Genomic DNA, 25,372 nt, shown 5'->3' with positions numbered 1-25,372 from the left:
CTGCTTTCTACCTATCTGTTTGGCTTTAATTCTCCTTTTCCCCAATATTCTCCCCTCCTTTCACACTAGCATGACTTTGTTCTCTTACTTTCCCCTCTACTCTCAACTCCCTCTTACTCAGCCCCTGAATCCTTCAGCTTTAGTCGTCTTGTCTCTCCTCTCAATCATGGTCTGTGTCTATGCAGGAAAGGCGACAGGTTCGCAGGTATGAGTATGCTGGGACTGTTTGTCCCCAGTGTATTCTCTCAGCATAAGGGGAACAATTAACATGCCACAAAAACAATGAGAGGAAGTGCAGATTCACAACTGAAATGCATAACTCACAACTGCAAGAAAAAGCATTCAACTGTCACTGACTTCGCTTAGATTTTACAAACTGCACCTTTGTTTAGCTTAGCAAGGCAAAACTGTGTACAAAGCATGATATTTTCAAAATGCAATTACAAGACAATGTCAGCAGACGCTTTCACTTGCACATGCGCAGGTGCAAACATCTGCAGGTACAGTGAAGGGGGGGCAGGCCAGAGGCAGGACAAATAATTACATATTCATATAATTTCCCTTTTTAATTGTTTTTTTTCCCAACACTCTCAGTCTCCTCTGTTCGGTCTCTCACTGGGTGTCCTGGGTATTTTATTCCATGTCTTCATTATTAGGCTATACATAGATCCTCTTCCCCTTTCATTGCCCTTTTTCTTTCACCTAACTCTTTTTTATCTCCCTCCTTTTTTACCTTGTGCTGAGAGCATTTTCGTATTTAACACTCTAAATTAGTAACTTTTTTTTTTTAAATTAGCGTACTCTCCCTCATCCACCAAATAACCCAAAAAAAGAATGAGACACAGAAAATGACAACGACAACGCAAGATGGAGGAAAAAAAAGAGGCACAGCAGTTTAGAAAAAGAGTCCAAGACAATGAAAGATACATGCTTTTATGATATTTTGAAGCAGAGAGAAACAGAGAGACCCCTTTATGCACCCAGTTTCTTGCCCAAAAGCATTGTGCACAACATACAGTATTATGATGATGTGTTGGGAACACACTCATTGACTCCTCTGGGAGGACGATATCTCGGAATGTGGAGATCAACACGGCACCCACCCTCAGCCTCATGGGAGCCAAGTATCATCCACAGAGATAGAAAGTGCTACCAAACTGATATGTGGCTGCTGCTCCATGACTACAGGCAGAAAGAGTACCCATGGGAGCCAGAAATAAAGCAAAACTGCAACGAGTGCAGTAGTCTATAATTAGAGCTAAAATGATACTGGCTACCTATAACCCTGGTGAAAATAAACAGATGAAAGCAGTGCTTCACCTGTGTTGTGACATATTTTTGAAATATAATGAGTTATCAGGACCCTCTTGTAAATGAAATGATGCATCTCAAGGGGCTTATACTGCAAACAATAACAATTATTTAATATGATGTGACGTAATGTGCAGTTTGGAGCAGAAGTAGCCGCTGTTTTTACAAAGCTGACTACAGGTAAAGCAACATCATTTGTTACATTTTACAGCTGTACCTGTTGTGTCTATATTGGTGTAAATTTATTTCCATGGGAAATATTCAGCTATAGAGATGATATAGATCCACAGGATTGCTATGGATAAATGTGATTCTGCACCATCAAGTTGCCCTGACCACTAAGGCCTCATTGGACTTCAGGGGAGTTGGAGTAAAGACCAGAATTAAACTAGGCCAAGTCGCTTGAGACCAAAGTAACAAAATTAAACGAGGTAAAAACACTGGGTATGTTTTTTTTTCTGAGTGTCAAAATTATGCTCTAAGTGTCTTAGCTGTCACGAGAAATCGGAGCAAGAGCTCGGAACGCTTGAAGAATTATGCTTGTTTTAGCCCATGTTACACTATTCACATTTACTTTACATTATGGCAGAAAATGTCCCAAGGTACAGACTACTACTTCTTCTCTACCATATATGTTTTTAGCAACGGAGCTAAAAGTGCTAATCAATTTTAAAAAGTCTTGCAGGGAAAGTAGGGAAAATCTGACATCTGAGAGTTATATTCAGTTGCTGAACAGGAACAACTTAAATGAAAGAGACTATTCAAATTCACATTATTTTTTTCATGACATGTATCTTTGCTCACTGTTTGTCTTTGGCTCCGATTTTTCTTCACATATAAATACGTATTATCGAATTCATACACAAGTATTCATTAAGGCTTCATCTATTTATCGCAGAAGATTTGACCTATATTATTTGAGATATTTGACAACCCTTATTTGTATATTCAATTTTCCATGTTACTGAGATAATAAGAAAAGATAAAGCAGGTAGAGAACGATAGATTTAATGTAGCTAGGAGGGAAAGAGGTATCAGAATTAGAAAAGGAAGTGCTTATGACTGGAAGATTGCAGGTTTGATCCCTGGATCGGCAGAATAAATATGGGTGGGGAAAACGAAAGACTGGTGCTTGATCCTCCCTCATTACCACCAGTGAGGTGTTCTCGGCAAGGCCCTTATCTCCCTACCCCTCATGTGGCCAGCAAATCAAACTGGGGTTGTACTGGGCAGTGTCCAGGTGTGAAGCTGTTACCGTGTAAGTGTGAAAAGGGCCTTGCTGAAGACGTTTTCAAGTTCTCAAGCCTCAGGCATTCACTCACCATCACATGAGGGTGGAGGCCCCTCAAACTCCAAGTGTGTCCCCAACTGGCAGGTCAGAATGCTGTTTCCACTTAACTGGTAGCCTGGAAGACATCGGTAGCGCACTATATCACCTGAAGAGAGAGATGGAGAAGGAATAGGTACAGTCAATGACAAATCAGAGATGGCGGTAAAATGACTACAAATGACTACAGATCCAATCATGATCCATTGTGTGTCTCACTTAGAGAAAAAGTTAACAGTGGAGAAAAGTACCATATTAAATCCCCACTGGGAATCCTATAGATGAAACACTATGTCAGTGTTGTTGCCTTTGTGTGTCTGAATAAAAATGAGTCAGGGAGGTATGCAAATAAACAGATAAAGAGAATTAATCTCCATTGTCTTCTACAGGGGAGAGCGAGAGCACCTGCCCCAAATCCCTCTGGCTTTCTGATTATTTTGTCATAATCATTCATTTATACTGCTGCCCGAAAACTCAACGGGTGATGTAGCTTAGGGTAAGTCTGCATTCAGTACCACTGATTAATGGGCTGTGTAGTCAGTGAAGTTGGGGCAATGTAAACTGTCAAAGCCAGAAAGTGAACTGACAGTGGGATTAACTCTTCAGAATGCTACAATTCCACAAGTCAGGACGGGACCAACATCTAATACAAAAAAGTCAGCAGAGCCTTGACAGCAGCGATTGTGTGCATCTGTGTGTGTGTCATGTCCCTTTTTGTGACAGCATTTCTACGTACCAATTTTAAACTCCTTGCTTGCCATCAGGATCTCTGCATTAGGAATGATGGGGGGAGGCAGGCAGTACTGCAGTCTATATGCTTTATTGAGAGCATCAAAGACATGAAAGGAGTCAAACAGGATATTTTCTTAGATATCTGGTAGAAGTAAGGATCAAGTAAGATCATTTACATACCTTGATAGCTGATACGGAACAGTCCACCCTTCTCTGTATTACTACGGAAACGTATCAGCACCTGATTGGATGTGCTGCTGGGTGGGTCATTGGGCTCTCCATCAGTAAACACCCCCAGTTTCCTGGCTGTCTCCTGTGGACCATCCCTATAGGAAAAATGTCACTAGTAAACTATAACTTCTAAAATAACAATACACTGGAGATACAGTGATGATAATTAACCGTAGGGATTTTCTGTCAGCAGCCTATGTTCAAGTGCTCTCTTGGTCTCTAACCGTAAAACACCTTGAGACTCTGTGACGCATATCTGTGAGAAAACCAAACAAAGCACACGGCAGATTATTGTCAAGCAGCTTCCAGCAGCAGAGTATAACCAAGCTGCTCTCACTTCATCAAACCCAAAGCAATTACTCTGGGCTGCTGTGGGTGATTATGTTGAAATAAGGTAAAAATTACAGATAAGCGTGAAATGAACGGTCTGGTTTGCGCTGTTCCTGCTAACTGCCATCCAAGGGGAGTGTCTCTGGAAGCTGTGGCCCAGCCTTGGCAGTCCCCTGGCATGGGCATGGCCGATTAAGCCAGCTCCCAGATTCCTGCCACAACCATTCAGCTTAAAAACCATCTGTCTTTGGCTGTCAGACTGGGCATGGGCGATTACAAGCAGCTCTGGAAACGGCTGGCTAGGGACTGCTGCCTCACAGCACTCTGGCCAAGCCGCCATTACGGGGCCCATTTCCTTGGCTCAGTAATTCTGTAGATAGATACAAAGCAGTGGTAACTGGAAACTGGGGAAAACGATAGTCCCCATCTTGGCTCTGCAGGAGCTTGTTGCGAGAGATCAACACAGTGGGGGCCATTTATGAAGGAGCAACAAAACATAGGAAGTGGACATTTTGGCTCACCAGCCATGTCGACTTAGTGACTTAAACTCTCCATGGACTAAAAATCTTCACACATATTTCAATATGCAGTCTAATCTGTAAAACATAGATGTCACCTCATGCCATGTGCACTTTTCATGTGGTAGTTAAGTTGCCAGGTTGGCTGGCACTTAGATCTCCGGTCTCACTGAGAGCTGGGACCTTTGGAGATTGTCTCGGGGAGAGGGGATCAACTGGGACTGGCAACCATCATGCATGCAAAATCCTGTCTTTGGTCAAACATATGGCTGGCCAAGCCGTGCATTATGAAAGGCAAAAATATATGTACATAAAAATATATATACACCTACCATACAAATGTCCTAATAAAAACATAAGAGCACACACACTTTTCCACCAGCCAAAACCTACACTGTCTCTCTCTGTTTCCTCCACTCTGACTCAGTTTTGTCAAGCAACATGACATATGGGAAATAAGCTGGAGGCTTTACAGGTTTGAAAAGCAGGAGTTGGTGACAAGAACTTGAAAGATAAGGCATTATGGAGGTGATGATAACAAGAAAACTGAAGTGAAAATAAATTAATACACATTTCAATAGTATGTGAACTAGAAAGTTCAACATTTTGTTGAAATGACCTTGAGATTTAGGTCTCGCTGTTACTAGAAAACTGGTCAAAATATAATTTCAGTTTAGTCAAACAAACAGAAATGAAGGCACAAAATATACACAGCATTTCATAAAGCAATTTTCCACATATCTACAGCACCTGGGAAAAGGAATTTCTTACCAGACTGTGATGAAGTCATGCGGCCCATGAACCTGAAGCAGGGTGAAGTTGAGTTTGATGCCGAAGCCAGGAGCAACGGTGATCAGCCAGGAGCAGTCAGCTGAACTAGGATACTCCTCTGGGTAACCCGGGGAGAAGATGGTCCCATTGTCTGAAGTGATGTTCCCACCACAAGGCACTGAAGGAGGGAGAGGGAAGTGAGACAGAGAGAGGAAGTGTAAATATGTCAGTGGTCCAGGAATACAACAGGACAGATGCATAACTCAGCTGCAATTGGTGGAAAAGGGGGATTTTTCATCCCCCTGTTCTTCTACTTCCCTTCTCAGTGTCTCTTCCCCCCTCTCCACTCTTCGTCTAGTGCCCAGGCGCTTGTCTGAGCTAAAGATTAGCCAGTAAAGCCTGTTAGCAAGTGGGGACTTGGATGGAGTGTTTTGCTAAGATAAGACCTCAACCCCTTCCCATTGGGGGTGAAGAGAGAGAGTGCAGAGATGAGTCGAGGGGCCGGTGTGGTGTGGGCTTTTGAGGTTTGTGCGTGTGTATGTGTATATTACCAGTATGTGTTACATTAGGGGTGGATATGCATGAGTGTGTAAACCTCTGTGTGTGTCTGTGTGTTTGAGTGACAGGAAAGGTTACAACAGCATGTCTGTGTCAAAACTGACAACACTGGAAGCTCAAAAGTCCACACATGCCTGATATCGTGAGGTAGAAAAAAAATCCTGCACAACCACACAAATACAGTAAAACACACACGCAACCATGTACACACACCCCTACACCCAGCCTCAAATCTGCATGCATAGAAATGGTAACTATATTCCTCAGGAACTCAGGAGGTTCTCACCAACTTAACGATTACGAAGCCTAACATTCCCGCTGGTGCCCTTTGAGAAACCCCGTGCTAATAGTGGTGAAGCCAGGAAAATCAGGAAGAAGTGGTAATTACAGTAGTGCAGACATCTCAAGCAAACCAGACAGGGTATTCAGCTTAAGAGCATACCCTCGCATGCCTATGGGTATAAGATCATTCACAAAGCAGAGATTGCATTTTTTATCCCCCCGTTTCTCGCTCAGGTTATGTGTGTGTTCATGTAATACAGCTGCCTGCTTTACCCCTGTGGTTGAGTGGCCCCTCTACTGCTGCCACGCCTGTTCAATGAGCTATTGATCAAACTGATTGATTAAACCCTGGACACTCTATGCAGTTGCACCTCTGGGTGATGCCATTGACTGGCAAGCTATTTAAGCCGTGTGTGTGTGTGTGAAAGAGTGTGTTTGCTTAAATGGTTAGGTGGGAACAGGAAACTTGAAAGTGTTGGAATTGTTTCTAAATACAAAACAATAAACAGATGCATGTAAAAAAATGAAAAGAATTACTTTTCCTTTGCTAATAGCACCATGTTTGTTACCACAGTTAAATTTCAAACTTTTGTTGATCACGGTTAATAATAATGTTGCAACTATGCAACTGTACATTTTCATGTGTGTACACTGATTATATTCTGAACTAAATTGTGTTTGGATGTTGGTTTTAAGAGTGGTGTGATACTAAAGTCATAGAAAATTGGGTTAAAAAAAAAAAAAAAAAAAAGCGAGGAAATATGGCCAATATTTCTGTGGAACCTCTAGACACCATGTCAACTCCATTTTAGATCCTAAATAAAAGCCTTTACTATTTCACAGAAAACAAGAAACTGAAAAGGGTAATTATTCCCAAGTGATCCATATGCATTTAAAATTTACCACAAAACTAGGTTTCTTTACAAACAGTTATAAAAGTTATATAAATATACAGGAAATGGAAAATGATGAAAGAGGAAGAGATGAGACAGCAAAGGTCAAGTGCACAGCAAAGTTGAAACAAACAAAAAAGACAGGGTGGAGTGCAAAGCATTTTATAGACAAAACGTGGTGTGACTATAATGTCAAGCAAGCAGGTAAGTGGAGGCAAGGTAACAAAAATCAATGTCTCTCATCCCCCTCAGAGGAAATCTATGCAAATACGGGACTGACAGAGAGACTGAAGAGCAGGTTGTTCTGAGCCACAGTGGGTCAAGTAAAGGTGTTACAACATGGTTTGCTGCCATGTAATAATGGCTGCGTATTAGCTGAGAGGAGATGGGCTAAAACTTTGCTCGCAAAGGCAGTGATGTATGTTTTTGTAAGTGTGTGCAGGTACGGAAATATTTGTGAAGTAAAAAACAGCATTTATTATTATTTGGTCCATTTTGGGGTCTTCAATGATTTTTTTTCCCTATGAATGTAAACTGGATTCTACCTGACTGACTGATCTAAAAATGAGGAAAAAAACAGGGAACATTTATTTGCAGTTAGTTTAAATTTAATATGGCAATAAGTCAGTCACGCATTGGTGTGTGTGTGTGTGTGTGTGTGTTCAGGTATATTTATCCCATTAAGACTGAGGTATCTTCTATCACTTCATCTCCTGCTATATTACATCCTCACACCAGGGTACAGCATTAAAGCCAATTCAATTACACTCACAGTCAGAAGCATCGGGCTACCTTCTCCTGCTCTGTCTGGATAGCAGACACACATGCGCATGCACTCACATACATACACAAGGACACATTAATGGATTTGCACATTTTTTGCAAGGAACAGACACATGAATGTACACACTTACACTCAGACAAAGCAGTGAATGCATGCATGCACACATTAAATACTAGTGAATAGTATTCACTGCTGGAAATGTATATTCTGTATATTCTATTAGACTGGCATGTACTGAAGTATATTAAATACTGTATTAAAAGTGCATATTGCATCAGCACAGCAAGGGGCTGCATTAGAACTGCTTAGATGATTTAAAAAATAAACTGTTTTATTAAAACCACAGACGCCCGTGCGCATGGTATGGGGACAAAGGATACTGAAACATAATAAAAAATGTTCAATATAAGAAAAAAAATATTCTCTTAATGTAAAGTATTTTATAGAATTTGCATATATGCATTCTCCTTTACACACCATGCGCATACCTGAAAACACACGTGAAATCACGCAAACAGATGTTATATTCCATCAGGTCTCTGGCAATAAATTACAGGAAAATTGGCAGAGAGAGAATAAACTCTATCTCGTATTCGCTCTGCCTTTTCATTCTGTTGCTCCTTCTCTCACTCCCACTTATCTCCCTGCTCACCCATTCAAAGTTCCAGTGTCACGGCCATCACCTCCCTCTGTAATTTTGCCTGCCTTATTGAATAATCGACAGCTAGAGCGTGAGAATATGGGTCAAGGACAAAGCAAGAGAAAGAGCAGCCATTACTTTTCTTTTCAATTTAGGCTCTCTTTTATTCATCTTTTATTTGTCTCCATTCCATATAGCACACACAGTATTGATTTTCATTGAGGATTACTTTGCTTCATAATGGGGGTTGATAATTCAGTTTAATTGCATTATTTAAAATAGATAATCATTATCTCCAAGGCTGCACTTCGCACTAATGATAACAATAGCTCAATAGACTATAAACAGGAAGTTATCACGTTATTAGTTTAGTTCTGCGTTCATTAGGCTGTTAAGTCGGCCAGTCGTTTCGGAGTATATAGTGTTTAGTTTATTTAGATTTCTAGATGTGTAAAATTTGCACATTATTTGGGTGCGATAAGACAAATCTCCCATCTCTTACCTTCGCAGCGAGGACAAGGGTGATCCCAGTTGCGGGTGGTGCCATGCTCACAGGTGAGGATGGAATGTCCCATTAGCTGATACCCCGGGAGACACTCGAAGGAGATAGACTGGCCCACATTGTAGCCAGCACCCACCACCACTCCGTAGCGGAAAGGCTCCGGATCGGGGCACTCCTGTAGCTCATACGCTGAGGGACAGAGAGAGGAGCAATTAGATCAGTTATTTCAAATGAGTAATACATTTACTGATAAAGCTAGACACTTTTTTTAAGCCATGTTTTAAACAGTCATATAGTAAGGTAAAATGGTCAAATAGTTGAGACGATTGTGTAGGATGTCCAATTTTTCCAACTCAGCCACACAAAGAAAAAAAAAAAAAAATTGGAACATTCTGTAATTTTAATACATGTCTGTGGCCCTATGTAAACATGTCTAGAAAGTAGATCAGGGAAAATATTGTTGCCTGTGCCTATTGGTGTGATGATCTCACTGTGGCCACCTACAGATGCTGACAATATAACTGTTCCAGTTTCTTTGTTGCTGCCTGAAGCTAGCAATCAATTCACACAACCACCACTGATTTTCCTCAATATGTGAATGTTCTGCTGCCATACACCAGCCTTTACTTTCCATCTTTGACTCTCCGTCCTCATCTTTCTGTTGTTCTTCCTCCTTCTGCTCAATCTCCCACTCGCTCTTTTCGCCTCCTCCTCCTCGGACAGGAGTACTCAGAGAAAAAAAAAAATGCCAGGGGCGCATTTGACTTGTGCCGCAGGAGTATGATGCAGTCATCAGAAGTAGTGTGGGTAAATAATTCTTACTTTTTTCCCCCCTTCTTGGATACAAAAGCAGAGCAGGCAGCGGGCCTTGAAGAGCCAGGATAAAAATATGACTAAAGAAATTGATTTCTATGGATCACAGCTTCTCTTTGTAGGAGATAACTCATGCAAATACTGCAAAAGGGGGTATTTGCAAATATAATGCTTGATTTATATGCTAATGTACACATAATTATGTAAATTCACAATGCTACCTTTCGATTTGCTGGCTCGTTTGTTGAATCACAAAATATAAACTTTGTGTGCCTGTTGCATTTGTAGACAAGGGCAATTTATCCCTCTTAGCCATGCAGGTATGCAGTGAAGCCTTTTATTGGCACATGGTGAGGAAATCTTTTAGCTGATCAACAGTTTTATGTACAGAGATTTATAGATCTGCTGAATTTACTGGCTGCGTGGGTTGATTGTTTTTACAGAGTCAGTTCCAGGGCTAATTCAGTAATGTTATGGCTTTATATGCATACACCTCACAATGAAGTGACACTAATAAGTGAACGTGAAGGAAAAAAAGGTAACACTCCCAGAGATTATGATGTATCATTATGCTTTTACAAGACATAATTCATGTCTGTGACATTGATTCTTATAGTGATTCTGTGAATGTGTCAATTCAGGGAAATAGCTCTGATCCTTACAGTTACGTTCAGTTACGTTCAGTTTACCTCTATGGGAGCACATTTCAGTGACAGCATAGATGCCAAAATGCTCCAGTCGCACTGAATTAATTACTAGTAGTTTGAATATTTTCCAGAAGAAAATAACTCATAGTACTTATACTGGCTCAGCTCTGCAATTATCAAAATTTAGTCTTGGTGATTATGGTTTCTATTATAAATGTATATTAACTGAGTCTAAGGCCAAAGGCTGATCATAACTTCCTCTTCCTAACTTCTGAATCTTTTAAAAGGAGCTCTGAATACACTTTCATACACATCATCAAGTTTGGATTCTTACCCTGGTACTCAAACCTGAAACCCGGTTTGTTCTGCGAATGGTCACTATGGAAATATACTGTGGTCTCGTGGGAGGTGGTGAGAAGGGAGGAGGGAATATCCTGGCCGCTGAATCGGCCAATCACTGCGCTGGTATCAAGGGGCCCATTGCGTATCTCAAGGAAATCATGGTTGGCCTCGGTGGAGAAGTTGAGGAACTGAATGTGGGCACCTGGGAAAAGAAAAAAGAAGAAATGAAATTGCCATGCCATGCTTTTCTTAAAATACTGCTGAGTTACCCTTTCATGGGGTATCAGATCTAAATGAATTTGGCCAGATATATCTACAACTACAAATGTTGTCATTCCACAATCTAGCCCCTACAAGCTCTATAATTAAAGGTTCTTGAGTATGGAAGTGCCAAAGTGTGGCATGCTGTAAGAGCCTCTTTATGATGCTCACCGTAACCAACTGGCAGGTAGATTCTCCAGGTGCAGTCACTGTTGCTAGGGTAGTTGCCAGGGAAACCAGGGCTGAGAATCATGCCCTCCATCTCCTCCCGGATTCCACCACATTGCGCTGGCAAACAAAACATTTCATTAGCATTTGCAAACAGTGATTCTCGCGGATTAAAATAATGATACAAATATGTTGCATGCAGTTCTTTGTTTGGTGGCAGTGGGTGGCTTGAGCAACTACAGTGCTAGTAGAAAATACCTGATGAGGCAAAATAGCATAGAATAGCGTCAGCTAGTCCATTTTTTTTTTAATTTAAACATAACAGAAGTAAAATATTTTGTCATTTAAAACCTAAATATCAAAGTCTGTAAAACTGAAGTTGGACACCAAAAAATGTGAGAAGAAAATTCTGATCCTAAATCTTTTAGGTGGGTTTCCTTCATTGCTTGAAGGTAAGGTGATCGATTTTTATTGGAATTCTAAAAAAAATGTTTTAAAGAATGAACTGAATTCAAGTAAAAAACAACCGAAATGAAAAAAATGATAAGGTAGTTTAAACTGACATATAAAGAGACAGCTTCCCATCAAAAGGGATAATTTATCTCACTATTAAAAAAACTTTGGAGCTCTTCTCTCTCCACTTGAGATATTGAGGTTCAATACACTGTATATTTTGCGGCTCTTCATCTTTCGACTTTCATCTTAAACCACTGATGGATAAATGTTTCTTTGAGTGAAATCCAGGACTAAGACTCAAAAGAGCTAGAAACGAGGTGAAATGAGAAAAAAAAAGGTATGAAAATACTGAGTGAAAGAGGAGATAGGATCAAGAAGGATGGAAAGAGTGAGAGATCCCGACACCAAAATTAAAGAGATGAAGGAATGCCGAAAATAATGGTGAAAGAATTAGCTTGAGGAAAAAAGAAAGACAGAGGCACTGCAAATGAAAAAAACAAGCAGACACAGGGAAGAAGAGTAAGAAATAAATGGGACAAACAGCCTGTATAAGTGGAGGGAGAGAGGAGGGAGAAACTGCACAGAGAAAATCAGAGTGATGTATCATTGCGTTTCTATAAGGAATAAGTGAGGGGTTAAATGTTATCCTGTAGCAGCAGAAAAAGCCTGAGGTAATCAGGAAACTGCTGATGCCTGTGAACACGGTGAATCTTCCCGCGACTTCAGCCAATCACAGTCTGAGATGGAGCTAATTAGGCAATAGTAGGTTGTTCTAATGAGTGGAACCTGTTTGTTGAGGCGCTCACAGGAGCAAGAGGACTCAATGTGCAAAATGGAAAAGGAACCTAATGCAGTTTCATTCAGCGTGCACTCTCAGCTTTCAAAGCGGAAATAAAAATTCATTTCAAATGTGCAACAGCTCTCCTACACTCAAATAAAAACAAAAACAAGTCAAATATAATCTTTTTTTGTTTATATCGCCTTTTTCTTCATTTACATTTGAGAGCTACGTTATCTGCGGCAGTGTTGGCATTGTTTTTTATTTGTGGGGGCTATGAAACGGTATTGGGAGGGTAAAACATATCTTTGTCACCCATAATATGTACCAACATGGCAATCCAATTCTGCTTTCATTCAAAGGCTGATGATGATGAAAATATAAAAACACTACAAGTCTGTAAATTGGGATCTTGGCCTGAGATGCTCTGTATAATGTTTGGATTGATTAGCTCGTGTGCTCGACGAGGCGAAGACTCCCCAAAGAAAAAACAGTCAGATGGTAGAAAAGGAAACAGGGGTGAAGAAAGTAAAGAAGAAGGTATTTTTACCTATGCAGAGAGGAGGTGGGTAGTTCCATCGTCTAACGGTTCCAGGCATACAGGTGATATGCGAGTTCCCCTGCAATGAGCATCCACACACCAACGTGTGCAAACACACAGACACAAGGACAAAAGTGCAAAAAAGATCAGGCGATGAATTAATTTCATTAATTTGTTCTCCCCACTGTCACCCAGCAGTTGCTCCAATTATTTGAACCCGCTGCCCGTCTCTACATGACTTCATGCGGCGACTAAATGACTAAATCCATCTGAAGTGACGGAGAACAATAGAGAGGCCGTATCACAGGAATAATAAAATGATCATACAGAGAGAGAAGCGGAGGGAAAGATTGCAGAGCAGTTCATATTTACTGTTGCTCTGCCAAAACAGACAATACGAAAGGCATTTTTCCGAGAGCTCTAGACTTGACTTTCCAGACTAACTTGCCATAAAGATTAAAACAACTGATAACAATTTTTTTTAAATTCTCTAATGTTAGAACATAAAGGACTAACTCAGCCGACCTGAAAATGTGTGTACAGTCATAGTTAGAGAAATCCTGCCACCCAATTTAATGAGCCATACCTGGAGACCGAGACAATGTGCTGTGAGGTCTTTTGACCTATTAGAGGGCAGTCTTTCACATGTCTCTCTGATCAAAAAGCCTATTGCTGCAGTGGTTGATAATGACTTCAGATGTTTTCAAAATTGAGGGATGATATTTTAATGTCCTTTTTTTATCCTGTCTACTTATATCTGCGGGCTGAATTTAGGTCAGACGAACTGGTCTATAATCAGTCTTTCTAGTAGGTAAGTGTAAAAAACAACAAGACACTTTTGCATAAAAAATATGTAGGAAAGCAACAATCATATGACACTGGGCACAAGTGGTAAATGAAAAGTGATAGAGAGGCTGTAAATCTGTGCTTTAACAGTATGACTGATGTAACCTATTGTACAATAAAACATGATTCAATAATTAAACTGCCTATATATTTAGTCACTTCATTTATATCTGGGTGCAAATCCTTCTCAGTGATAATGCCAGTACTGCAAATACTGCGAGAATAACAATACTCTGGCCAATTACATGATTGCAAGTTAGCGACATAACGTCAAATATCCCATTACACCAGAAGCAATGGTGTTTGTGGCTGGCTTTACTGGCTTATAGTAAAATATCTGGACATATTTGATGGAGCTCAGGGTGACTTAGATTCCTAACCATAACACCAAAATTTAGATGTTGATTTATTATTTTCATTATTAAGAGAGCAACCCAGAATTCCCCCAAACCTTTATTGATAGAACTTGCGCTATTCCCAACCACTGTCACACTTTATCAAAACCTCACATCATAGCCACTAGACAAATATCTATTTCAATTAAAAAAACACAAAGTAAACTTTTTTTTTTTTTTGTGAACTGCTGCATCCAGCGAGCTCTACAGATGTCACCATCAGTCTCCTGAAGCCCAGATGTTCACTCTGGAAGCACTGGGCACCACATGCTATTAATTATAACCACCATATTGAGGATAACTGTCCAGATACCTGTTCTGCCTTTGGATGTCTTTAAGTATCTGATGAACTTAAAGGGAACACTGTCATGCATCATAACATCCAGGTTGGATGACAGAGATGAATCATAACAATCCACCCTTAATCTATAAACCCACACAGACAATCTTCGCAAAAACATTGAGCTCAGCACATGCATAATTTAGTCACAGGTGAAATGATGCAAATAAGGTGCATACATTACCTGTCTGGTGTCTATTAATGCTAAGGTCCGAGTACTCCAAACGTTATTGCAAATAAGTTTAAACTGACTTAATGACATTAACATAATCAGAGCATAAGGTTCATACTTCTAAAATATCTGGACACATGATCTAGTCCATCCAGTTTACCCCAGTTTCTTCTTCTGTCACTTTGCATTATCTACTACCATAAAATGTGATCACTGCCTGAGGAGATAACTGACAAGAAGGAAAACTGACAGAAGTCACACAGACAAAGGCCAGAAAAGGAGAAACATCAATTTGGTTTTACGGTCATTTATAACTGAACCATATCTGCAGGTGGTAGATGTTACCTGTAGAGTATATCCAGGTTCACACTGGAATGACACCACATTATTCATCTGAAGACGCTCCCCGACTTTGATGCCATTCATAGGAACCACAGGCTCTGGACAGTTGGTCAGGGACACCGCTGAGGAGATAAAGAATGGATGAAAAAGACGACAGGGACAGAGAAAAAAAGAAAGGTTATTCAACAATTATACAGAAACATAAGGGACAGAATTAAATATGAAAAATTACAATGCAAAATATGGGGAATAACACAACCAGTATATCTTCATAAGAAATGTACTCCCATCTGATGTAATACTTGTCCTCAGGGTGTTGGTAATTTACAGAATTTTAAAGACAAAAAGGAATCGTTTTTTCACTTACTTTTGTATTCCAGCCTGAATCCAGCTGCAGACACACTAATATCAGAGAAAAAGTGGAGGTAGAGTTGGTTGGAGGTGCTGTTGAGGAGCGCTGGGACTGTGGTGCCTTGGGGAGAAGATTAATAGTGGAGTTAAGCAATGTTATCTCCTGCATAGGCCGACCATAACTAACTGTATAAGCTGCTGGCAAAAACCTGAAAAGATTGTTCTTTTTGCATAGAGCGATTTAGGAGCGTGTGTGTGTCTGTGCGTGTTTGTGCGGGCATGCATGAATGATTGTGAATAGGTGCATTAGGATATTTGGGGAAGCAGATGCAAAATAGTGTGACCTTCTCGCTTTTAACAAAACAAAAAGCGGAGACAATAGTTTACTGCAGTATGTGGGTATGTATTCAGCTGATAATAAAAGACTACAAAAATCACAATTTCACAATAAAATCCCGTTTTACAGATATGACCAAAAAATGGTCATTTAATAACTCGGATTCCTGAGCCTGGCATTTCTCTTTCATCTCTTTACTTCAGGGTACATCTAACATTTACTTTTGGTCTGTTTCCAAGCATAAACAAAGGGAGAATTCCCTGTTGCTGTATCCTCGCAATGAGGGGAGCAACACAGATACTGTAAACAAACATTCACTTCAACTCCACACAGAAATGGCTAACCTTTGTACAAATATACCACGTGTTTGCCAGGAGAAGCTCAAACTGATTGGAAGTTTGAAACTTTCCCATGACTACTCAAGCTGGCTTTATGCACTCTGAATTCAATTTAGCGCTGTTACAATGCCAACTGTGCGAAATGAGGCCCCCATTTTCTGTTCTCTATGCGCTAACAAATACAGTATGTGTAACATGTCCTAGATGCTGCTCTGTGATAACTGATTAGGCTATGATGTTGCCTAGACTATGCTTTTGGCAGGTGTAGATGAGCGGTTTTTAAAATCTGTTTTTTATGCCCAAGATTAAACACATGCAAGAAAATAAATGCACACATACAAACACATTTACAGCCGTACCTGAGAAACTGCCAAGCATGGTGTCAGTGTTGTCTCCTCCATCGAAAACCTCCAGCGAGTCCCAGTTCTGCTCTGTGACAAAGCTGATTACCTGGATCTGAGAAAGGAAAGGGAGAGAGCGAAAGAGGTGATGCAAGAGGAAGACAATTAGTGACAACTAGGGTAAAAAATGGGAAGATGGATGGGATTTAGTGAGCAGAACAGTAACAGCAGGGTCAAGTGCATGTATGTGTAGGGAAATAAAAAATTAGGTTGAAGGGTTGAAGATTAATGAGTGGGAGAAGACAACATAAAAAGTTATACGTGAAAAAGGGACCGTGAGGGACTTGAAAAGCATGGTCATTTGGCCACTAACTGCTCTCATCTTTAGAGTAGCAGTTTTCAAGGCCGTGACACAGCTAACTCTTTGTTAAAATGTTACAAGATCCCCATCATGACAAAGATATTTATGTCCATATAGTCAACAGTCTTCAATCCTTTCGTCTGTACTTGAGTTTTACACGAACAAAGATAGTCAGGAGTGCCTTTAAAGGCTCAAATGACTACAGAACCTTTTTTCTTCTTTTTATATAGTTTAAAGTACATACACGGTGAAAAATAAAACAATGAAAGCCGCAAAGGAATTTGCAAACAGCGACAGTTCAGAATTCTCAGATGAATAAACTACGTCATTCAGCAATATATGTCGTGCCCCCTTAGAAGGCTGTGTTCAAGTCATTGGAAATGAAGAAAACCACAAGACTGCTGCAGAAAATGTTGAATATTCTTCAGGAAAAGCAGACTCTGACTTATTCTAACAAGAGTTGTCACTGTTGGGGAAAAAAAAGGCACCACATACATATAGAATAGCACTCTGGATTTTCACAAAGGTTGCCTGAATGATGGATCTTAAAATGTATTTTGCTGTTGAATGCTGACCAAAGTAAGTGGTAGGGTGGGCTAACCCCTAATTTTCATGTTGGTAAAATTGGCAGGGCACTTACAAATTAAAGTGAATGTGTGAAAGGGGCTACACTGTGTCATCTACTATATCTTTGTTCTCCGTGTTTAGCTACAATTCATCCACTTTTTCAGCATTGTTTGTGTCCTCCTTCATTCTTTCACTATCTCCAAAGCCTCCTTTTCGGTTTCCTCTCACATCCATTCTTTGGCCCTCTCCTCTGCGTTTGATGGTAATAGATCGGATAAGAGCCAATTAAACGGGTGGCAGGGGCTCTGGCGCATCCCAGGGAGACGAGGCAGCTCACAGATTGATCTTTCATTAGGGGGCCACGGCAAATGTGCCGGCAAGGCACCTCGCTCCTTTAAGTTCTCTTCTGGATCATGACACTCCAAACTAATGTGTGTCTGATACCTGATAGAAAGGGAGCAACAGCGAGAAAGACAGACAGAGAGAAAGAGGACGAAAGTGTGAAACAGATGAGGCGGAGTAGGAATAGTAGGGATGAGGAGGAGTTACCTGCGGAGAGTATAGACAAAGAGCAGCAAACCCCTACAGTTAACACCTCACATTTTAGTAGCACATGCAGTGACCTCTTTGCAGTGAGGAAATGTGTGTGTGTGTGTGTAGAAGTGGCCCTAAGAACATAAACTATCACTACCAAACTATACCATTGTAAGTCTGGTATGCATACATTTCAGTGTCACGCTGTTTTGCATTTCAGAGGGTGCGGGTACAGTCAGTTCCTATTCATCCTCTATTTCACCTCCAAGCTATTGCAATGTTAGTGTGTAGTGCAGCATGCTAAGCGTGCCTGTGGGGCATCTCGTGTATTTGACCTGCAAGGACAGTCAGCTGAGGTGGAGGAGCTAATAGCTGAGGGACGGCACTGAGGTCATTAGCCACAGAGGCTGAAGCGTAAGCCCTAAAAACTTTCCGTCAGCCAGATCCACAGGGACCTTGCCCTGGTTCCTGGTGGAGCTCCATCACACACGCATCAAAGAATAGGAACATGCAAACTGAATTAACTTTCAAGAAAGAAAAGTAAAGTAATTGAAGAGGCAGTTATATACAAATTTATTTCAGGTTGTGCAATCTTTATTTCTGGCATAATGATCTGCCAAATTAAATTCTGAGCCTCTTTTAAGTCTATAGACTATCATTTAGCTGCTCTCCTGTACCCTGAGAACTGTAAACACTTCGATATACTGTGGGTAGCTCTTTTAATTGGCCATTGGTAGGTTGAAAACACATCACCACAGGGGAGCTTGTTCTCGAGACCATGCAGAGCTGCAATGGCTAGAGGCTAAAGGTAAGTAAATAAATTCATTTGCCAGTCTGACAGGGACAGTTTAAAAAAGGGATTAGTCCATGAGTTTAAAGTGAAAAAAATCACTGCACGGCAGCCCAGCTTAAGAATTTTCATTCATGGAGACAGAATCATCGGAAAATCTGATAAACTCACATGCTGACAGTGGGCAGATAAAAAAAAAAAAAAAAAAGACTAAAACAGTGCTTTGAATCATAAATCATAAATCAAAATCTATTTCATTATATTGCACGCCTCTAAGTCAATTTCTTTACCACATCAGGACATGCATTATCATTATAAAACTGCTCACTTTTCCTATGTGGACAGTGTGTGGACGGTGCATTACTTCTTTGGGTTGCATGTGGATTGGAAATGCAGGATCGGGTTTGGGATGGGTTAGGGGATGTAACAAATGTACACTTCACAAAACTGAATCACAGCTGAAAACTGGCTGTGATTTCCTCATGGATATCACTAATTTTTGCGTGACCTGATTATTACAAAGCTGTCACCCCGGAGTTACGGTGATGCCAGGGAGTAAATTCTGTTGCAAACCTGGATTCCTGATCCTTCAGGAACAGTGATCTTCCACACACAGTTGAGGCTGTTGAGGTAAGGCTCAGGAAAGCCAGGAGATAAGATTGTGCCAGTTCGAAGGGTCAGATTACCTCCACATGGAACTGCAGGAAAAAAGGAGAGGGCTGAAAAGACCCAAGTCAAGTTAGCAGTACTATGTAATGTATAGTGGCTACAGACCGGATGTACAAAGATACAGGGAGTGTAAGGTTAGGTGCATGTATACATGCATGCATAAATTTGCACACTGAAATGACTATTACTAAATATGTTAACATTACTTAATCATCTTCTTCAATCTTTTTCCTCAAGCATAGTGTGTCAATATCAAAAGCAGGTGCAGATTACACCACAAGTTAGAGAGAAGAGAAATAAAATTATCTTCACTTTGTGTTAAAAAAACAAAAAAAAAAAACCAAACAGATTTTAGGATTCACTGAACTTAAATCATTAAATTAAAACCAAAATGGAAGTGCACTCCAGCACTATACCACTACACACGGCGTCTGATCCACCCAGCCATGCAAGCACACACACACACACACACACACACAAACGCACACAAGTTAGCTTCAAACACCCGTCCTCAGCTTGTTCTGCACATTTACACATCTGGTGCCAGGACGGGGGCACTGTAAGCTGTATGTTTATGTGTGTTAGAATATGTCTCTGTATGTCCATGTGGATATCACCATGTAGATATCACCAGATGTGTGTTTGTGTATGTCTGTGTGTATTTGTGACCCTCAGCATTGCCTGCTACCTGTGTGCTGCATGGCTGAATCTCTGTGTGGCTACAGGCAATGGCTGGCAGCCCACAACAAGAGTTTGACACTCACGGCATCAATTAGGAGAAACAGAGACATAGGACATTGCAAGAAACAAAGCAAAGAAAGAAAAGAAACAAAGAAACTAACATGGAAAGAAAACAAGACAGACAAACCAACCAGCAAACAAAAACACAACCACACTGACTTGTGAATAGTTAAAATTAATGTGAGTGTGTCTAGTGAGTATACATGCCCTACCTATACAGCTGGGTATGGAGCTGTTCCATTGTGCCAGGGCATTCGGAACTGTTAAACATTCAATGGCACTTGATCCCTCCAGCATATAACCTGGGCTGCACTCAAAGCGGATCACTGCGCCAACAGCAAAGTTGTTGCCCATACGGCGGCCATTTCGGGGCTCAGGGACTGAGCTGCACTGGGTGGCACTGGTCCGTGGCACAGCTTTGGAGAAAAAGAGGGAAAGGGTGATTTGAGGTGGCCGCTCTTTGATTTCGAGTCATTACCTGTAACATGTTTAAGAAAATATAAGGCTGTTTTGTTCTTCTATGTTGAAAGCTTTAAAAAGAGCTTTTTAAACACTTGTTTTTGTGTCAGGTTCTCTATAAATCTCAAAACTTTTATCAGTTTAAGTACGATCGCAGTGCGTCCCAAATAGATAATGCAAAATATGATATTCAGCTTCTCTTTGCCTTGTGGTTCCTTCAGCCTACTCACAATAAAATGCAAAAATGAATTATTTATTCATTAAACTTCCTCCACAGATGCCATTGCCTTTGGATATCTGCAGCAAATGCCATTTCTGGTACAGTGCATTGTAAGGAAAGGAACAATTCCAAGAAAAAATTTCCTCTTAGGGAAATAGATGAACCAGGGAGTTTAAGTGCAACCTTTTCAACAGACTGCCGCACTTCTACAGTGTTAATGCTCCAAAGCACATACTTCTGCCGATACACACACAAACACCTCACAGCTGAAACGGTGGTTAAAGGTAAATCCTTGCGAAATCATTCAGCAAGTCATCTATTATGGAGAGGAACTGGGGCTGTTAGAACAGAGGGAATCCAAAAGAAACCAGGCTGTTTGTGTGTGTGTGTGTGTGTGTGTGTGTGTGCATGTGTGCATGCCAGTGTGTTACACACTTACCCTGGTACACCAAGTGGAATCCTCTAGAGCTGGATTGGCCTTTGGAGGTGAAGCGAATAAGGATTTGATTGGAGGTTGCTAATGGCAACGACTCGCCTGAGATGTAGAAAAGTTAAAGACAGTTTGTAACGTTTTAACAAAGTGTTGCCCTTGTGTGGGTTCAAACAACTGTTTCCTAATTACCATCCTATCATCTATGCAGTGAACAACAAATATCACAAATATTTCCCTCATCTTTCTAGTACAACACAATTATATGTGTGAATGTTGCTGACTATTGTAGGGGCTCAGTCTGTGTCCAACATGAAAATTCAAAAATACAAGTAATAGGGAATCTGCTAGTGATCGTCTGAAAAAATAACAAACTGCAGCTCTCTGTATATGGGTAGATTTAGAACCTCTCCTCACGCACTGCATTGCAGGAAAGTGCAGAAAAATAGTGTGTAGATATCTGATTTCAGTGAAAATCTGCTGTTTGGTTTGGAGCTGTGTTATACTGTGATGTGATGCTTTGACAGAAAGACCCACTGTGATGAAAATATAACAAGTTCATAAGGTCTTGAGCATATCACAATATGCAAATGCATGCTGGTTATTAAGATTAGCCTAATATTTTACAGTAATACAGGACTACGCTTATCTGTGATGCTTATTGGATAGCAAACAATTTCCTTCAGCTACATTGTGACTAATTGAGATTCCTGATTATTGGCACTGATATCATCGCATCACAGGTACAGTTAAGCCTCTGACCACAGTCTGCCTGTAAAAACTAATGTTCTGGGAGCTTCGAAGCTATTAGCCTCGAACAATATGTCAACTAACTGTCCTGTACTTGATTTTCCCAGCTCAGATATTTCTAATTTACAGTTAAAGGACCAGTGTGTAGAATTTAGGGGGTCTACGGGAAGAAATGGAACATAATATTAATAATTTTACATAAGTTTTTTCAGCGTGTAATCACCTGACACTGAAAATTGTTGTGTTTTTCGTTAGTGTAGAATAAAGTCTTCATACATAGGGAGCTGCCGGGAGTTCCACTAGCAGGTTTCTACAGTGGCCCAGAATGGACAAACCAAACAATGGCTATAGAGATGGACTTCAGGGTTTTTACGTTAGCTGAAGGTCCTCATAGGTTCTCCTACACGCTTGGAAAGGGAGGGATGCGGAGAGTGGTACACAGTGGGTTGCAATCTGGAACCTCCCTGCTAGATGCTACACACTGTTCCTTTAATTTCTTTGTCTTGTTCTAGTGGGTCTATTGTAACGCTCATCCCCAATTGTGGTTCGCATTCCCAATTTACAAATCATTACTAGAGAATCTGCAGCTGGTTTAACATGGACCAGTAAAACTCCTAAGTGCTGTAGAACCAGCTCAGAGCTCACACCTCCCCTGGTTTTACTTCATTGGCTGTACGTGAAATACGGAATCAAATTCAAGGTTGGATTTATTGCCTCCTGTGTAAGGCTCTCCAGAATCAAGCTCCTGCTTACATTCGCTAAGTCTTAAAAGCATACTGTACAGTCAGGACTCTAAGGTCACCTGAGCAGAGCTTAGTGGCTGTCCACCTGTCAAAATTAAAGACCAAGGGTGATCGAGCTTTTGTTGTAGCTGCCAGCTTCTGGAACAGCTGATAGACATTTGACGAGTCGGGTATGAGTTCCGTTTTAAATGGCATCTGAGAACCTCTTTGTCCAGACAGGCATTTTTATTAGTGTTTTGTTTGGTCTTTTGGTCTTTTGCTTGGTCTGTCTGTGAATTTTTTTTCTTTTTTTTTTTTTAAACTGAAATGTCATCTCTACAAGATGCTATACATTGCACAACGGAAAATTTACTTGAGTACCTCTTGGGACTGCTATATGTTTACTATAACAACAACTACAGAACATTTATCTATGCCAAAATTTAAAATCTCTGACTATGAATAAAATCCTCGGAAAGAGAATATTTTGTCACTGAAATTACTGATATTATCTCCTGCTATCCTCATCAGCTCAGTGAAGTAGTGTAATTACACATAAGAAAAATCCGCATGATGTATCTACTGTGCTGGAAAACTATGTGTTGACTGACGTAGAACATGATATAAAGTGTGAGCATCTCTGTCTCTGCCTCTCTGTCTTTCTCACAGTGGGCTGCTGACTGGCTCTCTGCAGTGGATCTCATTACTCTGTGTCTGCTTGCTGTCACACTGTAGTGGGAGGCAGACGTGCTATACCCCAGAGGCAACATCTGTGTGTCTGTGTGTGTCAGTGAGTCTATCCCATGCATGTGCGTTTCGCTCAAGTTTTTTTGGGCAAAAATTTCTGCGCCTTCAAGTGGAGTGTCCTGAGACAGCTCCAAAGGTACAGTTTCTTAATACCTCATCGCCACATTGTTCGAGTTCCACTGTAGGATCCCCAAAGCATGCTGGGTAGTTTATTAGAGGAAGCCCTTGCTGCGTGCTGTCATGATGACAGTGTTTCATAATTTCCTGTACAGAGCAGGTATTCATCCAGACAGATTAAACATGTCAGCATGTAATTTATCAACCCCTTTGGCCACTCTCCTGCTCCAAACCACTCTGCCCTTAAAATGATCCTCTACGCCGGCATATGAAAGACTTACAAGGACAGATATGACATTGGGTGGAAGTCAATCGTCAAAAGTCAGTGGCAATTTTTGATGTGCACTAATTCAGATACAGCAGTCATGGGGAATACATTTCGGAGATTAACGCTCAAGTTGTTAAGCCACAATTCAAACGGCTTTGAAAAAAATAAATAAATAAATAATAGAGTTAGCCGAGTGGGTATTACAGGAATTTAATGTTAGATTTTATGAATACATGATTTGCATTTATTCAGCAGCATGCTTGCACTGGAACAAAATTAACAAATGCACAAGAGCAACAAAAGTGGCCAAACTTAAAAAAAGGACTTCTAGTTACAGTTGTTTGCCAAGAGAGTGAAAATTGCTGGGTTTTTTTTTTTTTTTTTAAATCAATTCAAAAAATTAGCATTTAGATAAGCCTCCTTGATTTCTTGATTCAGTCCTTTTGTCCCTCCTGCCTACATGTTGTCTTCTTTTCTTCTCTAATTCCCACCTTTTATCGTTCATTTTTACTAATCTCCCTTTCCTTTAATTTTATTCTATTTTTCAACGCTGCCTCTGATAATTCACAATCATTGCATTCTTATTTTCAAAAAGAGACATGACAGCAATGAAAACATACTGTTGAACACTACACTCAGACTAGTTGTAATATATGTAATATTCTTTTCAAGGTCAGCATAATCGCAGCAGACTGGCCTCGTATTTTGGCTACTGTGATTTACCATGCTTGACAAATAATATCCTGCCAACCGTCAAAATGCTCATTACCTGACTATATATTTACTGCACATAATGACAGCTTGTATATTTAGACTGCATCGATGAATTTCTAGCTTTATAAGCTTGCAGATGTGTATGTTAGTCGATCCTGGAGCTTCAGTGTATCTGTATGGTAGATGCTGGTACACGCTTCTGGATTATGCCTGATTCATGCTATTTATGCCTCCGTGCAGAAGTTTTTCAGCAGCACTGTCTGTGTGGGCTAAAAGTCTCTCTTCCCTTGCCAAAGTGTGTCAGCTCTGCTCTGCCATGCCCGGTTTGAGAGCTGTATGAACCTGCCGCCAGGAGTCCACAGTTAATATAGTGTCCTGTTTATTGAGCTGTAAACTGGATTTTCTGAGGCTGCCCTGGACACAAACCAAAGTAATCATTTTGCTTTTGTCAAGCCACGAGGCTAAGGCAGACTGAGATGGAGAGCTGCCCTAAACTCACACACCTTTTCACTCGCACTCTCTTCAAACATTGAACCTCCCCTACTCAAGCTTTTTCTTTTGTAGCCCATCAATACAGTTCTGGCATTTATCACATCAATGCATCTACAATTTTACAACACTGTTTCAATAGAAATCATTTGTTCTCCTTCACCTTCTCGCTTTTAACCCTACAACTATTGTCCTTTTTGCTTTTCTTCATTCTCATACATGACTGCTCCATTTATTTCTTCTATCTGCCCTATACTTCTTCCGTACATTTATGCAGAAATGTTTGCAAAAGGAGGCCTTGGATGTTGAAGGTTATCTTTAGGATTAAGGAAAAAACTAAAATTTGGATTATGCTCAGATAAAAGAAAAAAATAATATCAAAGTAAATTTAGGGTTTGGGTTTGGAGCTATGAGAATGATTAAATTTTGGAAATGGTTCGGTTAAGG

At 40.5% G+C, this 25,372-nt stretch overlaps 1 protein-coding gene across 3 annotated transcripts in view; it reads right to left on the bottom strand.

Moving 5' to 3' along the window:
* csmd2 (CUB and Sushi multiple domains 2) overlaps positions 1-25,372 on the bottom strand; it is a 162,977-nt gene that overhangs the window by 36,316 nt on the left and 101,289 nt on the right. For 2 of the 3 annotated variants that reach the window (XM_040121563.1, XM_040121565.1), the window contains exons 32-45: positions 21,128-21,223; positions 20,222-20,425; positions 19,173-19,297; positions 16,366-16,462; positions 15,348-15,452; positions 14,984-15,102; positions 12,895-12,964; positions 11,114-11,230; positions 10,674-10,883; positions 8,880-9,068; positions 5,221-5,398; positions 3,551-3,696; positions 3,375-3,455; positions 2,634-2,747 (exon numbers count right to left, since the gene is read on the bottom strand). In XM_040121563.1, coding sequence (XP_039977497.1) covers positions 2,634-2,747; positions 3,375-3,455; positions 3,551-3,696; positions 5,221-5,398; positions 8,880-9,068; positions 10,674-10,883; positions 11,114-11,230; positions 12,895-12,964; positions 14,984-15,102; positions 15,348-15,452; positions 16,366-16,462; positions 19,173-19,297; positions 20,222-20,425; positions 21,128-21,223 — 1,851 coding nt within the window. The remainder of the gene's footprint in view (positions 1-2,633; positions 2,748-3,374; positions 3,456-3,550; positions 3,697-5,220; positions 5,399-8,879; positions 9,069-10,673; positions 10,884-11,113; positions 11,231-12,894; positions 12,965-14,983; positions 15,103-15,347; positions 15,453-16,365; positions 16,463-19,172; positions 19,298-20,221; positions 20,426-21,127; positions 21,224-25,372) is intronic. The other variant, XM_040121564.1, reaches the window with a different exon arrangement.

Source organism: Xiphias gladius, chromosome 24, assembly GCF_016859285.1.
Source record: "Xiphias gladius isolate SHS-SW01 ecotype Sanya breed wild chromosome 24, ASM1685928v1, whole genome shotgun sequence".
Taxonomy (NCBI): Eukaryota; Metazoa; Chordata; class Actinopteri; order Istiophoriformes; family Xiphiidae; genus Xiphias; species Xiphias gladius.
This window is presented reverse-complemented; position numbering and strand designations above follow the sequence as displayed.